Here is a 9561-nt window from a genome sequence, read left to right as displayed (position 1 = left end):
AGGTTAGCGAATCTCCCGGAACCCTGATCTAGATAGTATATAAATAGGAGATAGATAGGAGACTAGTTCATATATAGACAGGAGACTATTTCAAGTCGCAATGTTTATATGACTCGTAAATCAAAATAATTAGTCGTAAATGTTAACGAATAGTAAAAATGCTACATTATGTAAGCATTGATAACAAAGCAGAAAAAAAATTGATCTATTCATATAACAAGAGTGTTTATTAAAATATAAATAGGTTTTCATAAATTAATTAACCTAAAAAAATACAGGACATAATCACTTGCCAGTGGTGGTAAAAAAGCTAACTATATCTCCACATTCTAGACAAATAACTTCAGGTAGACTCTCCAGTACAAATCCAACAAAGTATATTAAAAAACTAAATGTTTCAATCAAACAACATTAAACTCCCAATGGTTAATATTTTAAAATAGAAACATGAGGTTAGTTATGAGAATAATTTGCTAAAAAAAATATTTACTATATGCTTGGCTCTTAGAAAATTATGGAATTTATTTTTTTACTGAATAAAAAATCTTCAAGTCTATCCTGAACAGTTTATTTATCCACTGTGATTTAGTAGCACCTATTAATATTTCCCTATTCAAATAATATTAAACATTTTCAAAAATTAATTGACCTGACAATACCAAAAAACCAAATTTATTTAGTATTAATACCATTACCAACCTCGTTGTAAGCAACAAAGTCTTAAATTCAAATCTAAAATGCTAAAAATACTGCCTGGTACTCTATATAAAAATAAATCAAGCATATTGTTTTAACATAAAACATTTTAAAAGGTTATATTATAAAGTAAAAAGATTGTCCTTAGCAGTTTCTTTTTGTTTTATATATACGCTGACTCTGTTGCATCACAACAAGGTTAAATGTTTCATAAAAAATCTATCAAAAAAGTTGTTTAAGGCTACTAAATAAGAAAGAAACTTACAATGATTTGAGATAAACTAGACTGGCTTTATTTCAATACAAGAAATCCTGATCACAATTTAAAAAAAAATCTACTAGTAACCCATCATAGCTCTGTGTGCTTAGGCTTCAGCTCTTCTATTCTCTTAAGGAACTCACTTTTTTCAATGCACCCTGCACACTCCTCACCCCAGTCATTAAGGATTTTCTTCAGATCCCTCACTTTAAGTTTCTTTAAATCTACTGTTTTAAGGTCAATTTGGACGTCGTACCGGAGCTCACAAATTTGTGAGTCTTTTTTCTTGAGTTTCTCACAGATTTTTTCTGAAGGAAGGGACCAGGACATTGGTTTGGACATTTCTCCTAAGATGCCTGTTGCTGATTCTTCCAGCCCACCAAGGTAATAACACTAAAAAATGGTAATATTAAAACAACCACCTCAAAATTAAATCACCTAAATACTTCTAGTTATGCTTAAAACTAATAATTAGATTCAAAATCTTATTATCTATGTACAGAAAGCTATACTTTGCTTAATTAGATACTGGAAAAAACGTACAGTGACAATCGCTATTTAACATGTCAATCATTACGACTGCCTTTAAATATCCACATATTTGGAAAATTGTCGATTAATAAGTCAATTATAGTTCGTCTAAAATGTGTCCATCATGTTGAGTGTACAGTTTATACTTGCATCAAGTAGCAAAGTTGGTAATACATTTTAAATAAAATTAAAATAAATTTCATCAGTAAGTTTGGAAAAATTAGATCAACAATCTTATTGTCATAAAGTCCACAGCAGATTTTTTCAGCAGTATTAAATCACAATCTATTTTCTTATCAACTTTTACTGATAATGAAAATTCATCATCATTAAATCCGTTTCTAACAAGCCTTCTATAATGACATTCCTTGTTCTCTACTGTCACAGTGTACTGGTGGTAGTCTTTCAGGTCACCCCGTCTTATTAATTTATCATTTCTGTCTGGATATTTTCCAAAATAAATTAATGCTAATATTATTTCGGCAAAACTACTATACTCAGTACTTAGTTATTAATATTTAGTATTATTAGTTTTTAATATGTTTTAATAACTGTTGATCCACAATGCTGCAGTTTACATTTCAAAATATTGAGAACTCTTATATTGCTATGCTTCCTATTTGTCAGAAAGAATCTTGACAGGTTTATGACTCATTTTGATAGTCACTCGCACTATAACAATGGCACAGTAATGGCTCATTTTATTGTGGGACTCAGTTTTTCAATGTGTTCAATGTGTTGCCTCTCTTTGCATTTAAGGCCAAGATTAAGGAGTACCTAGTTAAAAAGTGCATTTTAGTCATTTGAGTAGTATCTCTGCACCAACTTTGCTGACCTACTGTAACCTGATTTATGCTTTATTTTGAGTGTTGCATTGCTAGTTTTGACTAATTTTAGATGAAAATAATTTTAGTCTTTATTTTTTTTTTAGGTATATGTATTTCCCTTTAATATTTCTTAACTTGTGTAAGAGTATTTTACTTGTTGACCCAAATAAATGAATAATAAATAAATTATTTTTTTGTCTCCTTAAATTAACTTCTTTGCAAAATGGCAGAATTCTTCGAAACTTAGAAGTTCGAACTATTTTAAGAATACTATTAGTTTAGTGCGACCTCCGCAGGCCTCCTCAGGCACTAAACAATCAGAGATAATTAAAAAATGCTTTAAAAAAAGACACATGAGGTACATTACTGATTTTTTTACTTGAATAACAACTTTTGCTTGGTGTTAAACACAAACTGATAAAAGAGATTACCACTGATTGTTAAGTGCCTGAGAAAGCTGGAATTAAACGTCGCACTAAACTAATAGTGCCACTCCTAAGTTCCGACGAACCATGCCATTCAGCAAAGAAATATAAATAAATGTTTCATCTGCCTCCCTTTGTACAGAGTATCTCAACAAACCTTTTATCACATAGTAACCTATAACAGGCCTATAACACTAAAAGCTCTACATTGTTTCCTTTGATTACTTCAGGTGCATGACGGTCCTATAAACACCTCTATGAGAATATTGAATCATTTGCCAGAACATATTTGCATTGTTAAATCCTTTTTAGCATATAAAAGGGCTTTAAAACAATAAATGATAATTGAAGTTTTTAGGTACATTTTAAAGTCTTTCTGAAGTTTAGTGACTATTCCAATACATTATGTATCAAAGGTACTAGAGCTTTTTACACATGGATTATTTGTTCCTGTTTACGATCCCTTGTTATTCTTTTTTTCTGGTTGGTCTACCTAAAGAAGCTAATAAGCAGAAACATGTGTTTCACAGGCAGCTTTCTGCATTGTTTTGTCTTCCTGTCCTTTATTTAACTCTCTATGCTAACTTTCTTTTTTTGAAGATAATCATCAATAAGCTCTGATAGGAAAGGACAAAAATTAAAAAAGATGCTCAAATAACAATTTATAACCAAAAAAAAATCCAATAATTAAATTAAGTAATTGTAATGTGTTGATTAAATAATGAGCAATAGATTTATGGAAAATTGTACTGGGTGAAGTGACTTTTCTTATAAATTCCGAAATAAACATTTATGGCACCCTGCCCTTTATTAAACATAATCCTTAATATAAATTTAGTTTCAGTTTTATACATATTCCTTTAAAATAATCTTCTAGCTTAAACTCAAATATATCTACTTAATGATTCTTATTTGGTGGCATTAATCTTTAGGGTAGTGAGTATATGATATAATTTTATTATTACTTACAAATCTATTCTCCTTGTTTATAACACCTTTGCAAAAGTCTTTAAACTCTCTCTCTATCTTTTTGTGATCCTTCAATATGTCTTCAGGAAGTGTGTTCCGGAACTTATCTAGCACTTTGATACAAACTGAAAAGAAATAGTAATAAAAGCCACACAAGTATAAATAAAACAAATTAGGTTAAAAACTATCCTTGTCATATAATGTTAATTTGTTTTATGTACAAAACTGAAAAACTTGAACAGTGCATTGTGATGTGTCATCAATGTATAGAAAAATTAGGTTCTAAAAATTTTAAGTTGGGAAAATCACGGTTTAAAATTAGGACATTTTAGTAATTGTGTCCCCTCACCGTCCAAAAAAAGTCTCTAGGACTGTCCCTGCTGAAATGCAAAACCTTAATCTTATAATGCTGAATTTTTTGATTTTAAGAACTGTAACAATGCTTTGTTGGATAATTACCTTGCATCTATAAATTGAAATGAATCTTTAGATAGTACTAATGCTAATGCCTTTAATTATCTCTAAATCAATTATATGCTATTTTTTATGTTGTTTTTTAAAAATTAAAATTTTTTTCCTCATCCAAAAACTGACGATTTGCAATGACAGAAGATTGTTTGGTATAAAATTCACAACATTTTTGGAATCATATTGAAATACAAGACTTTCAAAATTCCATGTTTCCATTTATTTAATTTATCTCAAAAACATTGTTGTCTGGGTTTTTTCTGAATTTTGGGAAAAATCTGTTATTACTCCCAATCTTAAAGTAGGTGACTGGTGTAGTGTATCAAATTATAGAGAAATCTATTTAGTCTGTCTTATTAATCTGACATGTAAGGGCATAGTTGATGATACATATCAGGGCTTTGAATCTGCCAGATCTACAGGGATCAATTTTCTTATTCTTGAAGACTTGTGTGTCTGAGTGAACTGTTCACAAGTTGCAAGCATATCAATAGGGGAATTGTATCATAAAATGGTTAAAGAGTTTTCCTACCAGTAGAAAACAGAGGATCAGAATCAATATCACCAAATTATTGTTTAAGTTTTTGTTAATGTTAATAAGTGTCATTTTATATCTCTTGCTAAATCTAAATCTCCATATACATATAATTATAACATTAATAAGTTACTAAGAAGGGTAGAAGTGGTAAAGGAGTACTTTTGGATTCTAAATTATGTTTTTGAGGCAATAGAAATAATATTTTGCAACATGCTTATAGAAACTTAAGTTTTATTACCAGATTTAGTTCTAATTTTGCATGCAACATTTTTAAGGTTTTGTATGTCTGAAAGGCTCTCATTTGGGCACTATTTTGTTTTTATTGGTAATGACTTATTTTTGTTATAAAGCTTAAACTTTCTTATGTTTATGCTGATGATTTAAAAGTATTCAGACTAATTTATACTTTAAAATGAAATTACTAAAATTATTAATTTATGGTATTCTCTTTTTTAAATAGTCAATCTTAAATCTCCAAATACATACAATTATTTATTATATTAATAAGTTATTAAAAAATGTGGAAGTGATATTGGTCTTGGAGTACTGTTACTGTTAAATTTTAAATTATGTTTTTGTGACCATAGAAATAATGTTCTGCCACATATATATAAAAGTTTTATTTCTAGATTAAGTTCTAATTTTTCATCTAATGTTTTTAAGGTTTTGTATATCTCATATGCCAGGTCTATCCCTGAATATGCATCCCAACCTGGTCACCATTTTAGGTTTGTTCTCATGGCAGAAAGAAACAAGTTTCCAAGAAATAAACATGCACATAGAGTAAAGTGTGTTCGCACAGAAACTTCTGATGAAAAGTTAAATGTTCCTAAACAAATTTCTGATCATCTGATAGACTTGTTTTCAGATTTATTTCAAAAAAAGTGTTAGCAAATTCATGTAGCCAGTCAACAGTTCAGTTTAACATGAGCATGACCTCTAAATTGTTGTTTTTATTTTGTATAATCCTTGATGTTCATTTTGAAATTGTATTTTACTATTGGATAAGTCTAAAAATACATCTTGAGCAAATGAAGGACTTTGAATCATCAGGAGAATCTGAATTATCAGAATTTTCTGATAATTTAGATCAGACACAGACTTACAAGATTTACTTAAGGAACAGATAAGGTCCAAAAATCAAAACTATTAAACATAATATATATTAATATATATATCAAACTGGGGAGACCCTATGGGAGATTAACCCCCCCACAGTATGTTAATTTTTATGCTATGTATGACATAAAAGTGAGGTTATTTTTCTTGCCTTTTTTTTTTAAATTGGATTCCACTCAAGCAGTGTTTGCACAAATGGTTTCAAATCGATAAGAAGTTGTTGGAAACAGTTTCAAACTTGTAAGAAATTCACAGCCAGAACAAACTTTTTATCATGTTCATATCAATAGCATTGAAAATATTTACAAATCAAAAAAAAATTAAGAACTTATTCATTCCACATTCAGAGCAAGTGAAAAGTGGTTTTATTTACATGGGTAAAAAAATGTTCACCTTTTTCTTTAAATAAGAAAACTTAACTCTTATATTAGGTTTAAAAAGATTGTTAGTAACTGAGGCATATTATACATTAGACAAGTTTTTTAATGATGTTTTGCTTTTTGATATCTACTATTCCTAAGTTTTACTGACTTAGATTTAATAAGGCTTTGTCAATAGCTCTGTTTGGGACAATAAACCTACTTTTCGAATTTGAGCTTTTGCAAAATTATCATACATTAAAAGTAGGTTATGGTTCTTCTTAAGGATCATAGATTAATGTTTAATATATGTCTTATATATTAATCAACAATTCCTTCTAAAAATGTTAAATGATTCAACTAACTATAGCTACCTATGTTTTGCGAAGAGTCACATTTCAAACATCTTACAAAAGCCATTTATAATATTTATTGAACTTGGAGTTACATTGGACTAACATTTACGTAACTAACAGTTCATAAAATGCAAGGAAACATTGACACAATCTTCCAATCCATCAGTCCCTAAGGTTAAATAAGTAAATTGTTTTATTACACCCATGGCATTAATTAAATTCTTCTCAAATTACTGTTACTTCTTAGGAAGTACCTACTTAGTTAAATTTGATATTTTGTAAAATGGTTTACCATTGAGTAATGAATAAAAAAGCTTGATCCCCCACACCTAGTGGGGGTGGAAAAATAAAAGAAGGGTTATAGAAATAAAGATTCTTATAGGTAGTTACCTTCACACTCTCCCTGTTTGAGTGCTTGTATGGAAAGAATGGCTGAAAAAACCATTAATAACAGCAACTGGACCTCCATTTCTTATTATTTTTCTTGTAAAATGATGCAAATCTGTAATTTAAAATTATAGGTTAGAATTGACAAAATGAAGTAAAATTTTGGGAATTTTTCATCATAGTATTGTTGAAATACATTTTATTAATATTTATAATTATACATACCACAGATGTTCAAATGCTAAATTGTATTAAATAATATGATGAAAATTGATATTCGAAAAACTTTTATGCTTAGGATGCGGATTGCGGCGAAACCCCGAAACCCCTTTCAGTGAATAAAATTGACATGTTTGTCTGTTTGTCATGAATCAGTGTTGGCGACCCGTGATTCGTCCACGTTGACCGGAGGATGGCAAGCTGACAGTTCAATACGAAATTAGTGACGTAGATTCCGTAAAGGCTTCTTCTTCTTCTTTATGGCTTCTGCTCCTTTCCGGTAATTTGCAAGCTCATGTGATTGTGATGTGAGCAAGCTTCGGGTGGTATCTGGCTTCTGGTATCCTAGCTTGTTCTACATTACTCTTTGCTTCCGATTATCACAGCTTTTGATTTTACCCTTACTGTTGTTGTGTCAACACAAAGTAGGGTTTTGGGTATAATTCAGGATAATACAGGATATACACACCACTGGAAAGACAACACATATGCATTTGATTAGATTTTCATTTTTGATTTTCTTACAAAATTTAATTTTCAGCAATTTTATTGAAAGGATAATTGATTGGAATATTAATGAAGAGTTAGTAGTCGACATAATTGAATCCTGAATCATAGTTTTAACTTGTTGATACTAAGAAAATTATAAATAATCAAAACAGTTTCCAAATCAACTTTTGAGAGCATTATAGCCATATTTAATGAGCCTGGAATTCCTTTGTTTATAAATAATTCATAGATATCAAGATTTTGAATTTTTTAAATTTGTTTTATTGGACAACCTAAAAATATATGCGAATCTATATCCTCTACTTAACCACATTCACAGAGTGGATCAGGTTTTATAGATTTTACCAAGGTGTTGGGATGTTAATCAATGACCTGTAACAATAACCTATACCTAATATAACAGAGGTAATATCACAGTCTAACAAAATTGATTGTTGAAATCTATATACTTTGGCAATATGTCTCCTATTAAAAAATTCGAAAGTCTTGTACCACGATTTGTTAGGGAATGTGAATTGAATTCGCCTGTACCAGATACCCTTCTCCCTGTTGGTTATCCAATTATTTGAATCTTCAGCTCTAATTTTTTTTGTGGGAAGAAGATGAGACTCAAGAAGTAGCTTTTTTGGGATATTAAGTCCTCTACCGATATTAGCTAAAGTATTGCTTCGTTTTAAAGCTAAAGTAAAGTAAAAGTATTCTATTATATATTAAGTAAAGCTAAAGTATTCGCACGTTCATTGCCTGACATGTTCAGGAATCCATCAAATTTTAAAATTCGGATTAAGCATCTCATTGGCTTGTATCAATAATCTCTTAGTCTTCAGGGTAATTTAATCATTCTCTTTATCATTTCAAAATTGCATAGGTACTTAAAATTACTAAATATTTTACAACTCAACATAAGAAGTTTAAAACATAATTTTGATGAAATCGTTTTACTTATAGAAAATTTTGACCTTTCATATTGTGATATTTTGGTTTTTACAGAAACTTTTAATATCTATATATCATCACTAAATTCTTTTGGGTTACAACAATTTATTGGTATTCCAACTAGGGTGACAAATGAGACCGAAACTTGCATTGACCATTTTTTTGCAAAATTTAAGAGTGACCTATCGCCAAAGTCATTAATCCTAAATACAGAAGTACAGTAAAGTTTATAGACATTCTAAACTCGTGTAAAATTGAAAGATCTAACAAACATAAGGCAAGAAAGATAAAAGAATGGATATCCACGGAGCTAATAATTGCTATTCGTAAGAGGGATAAACTACAAAAGGAATTGGCTAAAAACTTTAGTGCACAACTGAAAAATTAGTATAAACAGTTTAGAAATTACGTGAACGATCTAATAAACAAAAAACAAATTTGAATATTATAAGAACCAAATTTCGCAAAATAGTAAAAATATAAAAAAATCTATCAAATCATAAAGGATGCGACAAACACAAAAGCAGACAGGAAGATGGAAGCAAACATAGTGAACGCCAATGGCAAGAAATTTACATCAAATAAAGATATGGCCAACTATTGCAATAATTATTTCATAAATATTGGAAATAAAATGAAAGAAAAAATAAAGCCACCGGAGAAAGACAAATGAGATAATTAAACATATTTCGACACTAAAAATTAGTGCTGCATCAGGAATAGATCAAATTCCAACGCGAGCCATAAAAATAGCAAATAACTGTATAGCAAAGCCTTTGAGCCATATTGTAGAAAAACCTTATTTTCACAAACGGCTAAATACCAAAATATTTTAATTAGTCGATTGTCTCGCCAATACATAAGAAAGGCCTCACAAGAAAAATTGAGAATTATCGCTCAATCAGCCTAATAAGCAATTTTTCAAAAATTTTAGAAAAATTCATTAAAGATCATTTAAAAAC

At 29.5% G+C, this 9561-nt stretch overlaps 1 protein-coding gene across 1 annotated transcript; it reads right to left on the bottom strand.

The window, feature by feature from the left end:
* Positions 1–206: 206 nt before the first annotated feature.
* On the bottom strand, positions 207–7327 carry LOC126743192 (mesencephalic astrocyte-derived neurotrophic factor homolog). The gene is made up of 4 exons (XM_050450173.1): positions 7160–7327; positions 6938–7049; positions 3708–3832; positions 207–1348 (listed from the first exon to the last, which is right to left on the bottom strand). Exons 2-4 carry the CDS (start codon positions 7014–7016, stop codon positions 1046–1048), a joined length of 507 nt encoding a protein of 168 aa, XP_050306130.1. The 5' UTR covers positions 7017–7049; positions 7160–7327; the 3' UTR covers positions 207–1045.
* Positions 7328–9561: the final 2234 nt, after the last annotated feature.

Source organism: Anthonomus grandis, chromosome 12, assembly GCF_022605725.1.
Source record: "Anthonomus grandis grandis chromosome 12, icAntGran1.3, whole genome shotgun sequence".
Taxonomy (NCBI): Eukaryota; Metazoa; Arthropoda; class Insecta; order Coleoptera; family Curculionidae; genus Anthonomus; species Anthonomus grandis.
This window is presented reverse-complemented; position numbering and strand designations above follow the sequence as displayed.

Bases quoted from the DNA above. Each gene is read 5' to 3' on its own strand.
- LOC126743192 (XM_050450173.1), bottom strand. From the start codon at position 7,016: ATGGAGGTCCAGTTGCTGTTATTAATGGTTTTTTCAGCCATTCTTTCC. The intron at 3,833-6,937 runs GTAACTACCTAT...ATTTCTTTTCAG, and splicing joins CAAACAGGGAGAGTGTGAAG to TTTGTATCAAAGTGCTAGAT. The intron at 1,349-3,707 runs GTAAGTAATAAT...ACCATTTTTTAG, and splicing joins TAAACAAGGAGAATAGATTT to TGTTATTACCTTGGTGGGCT.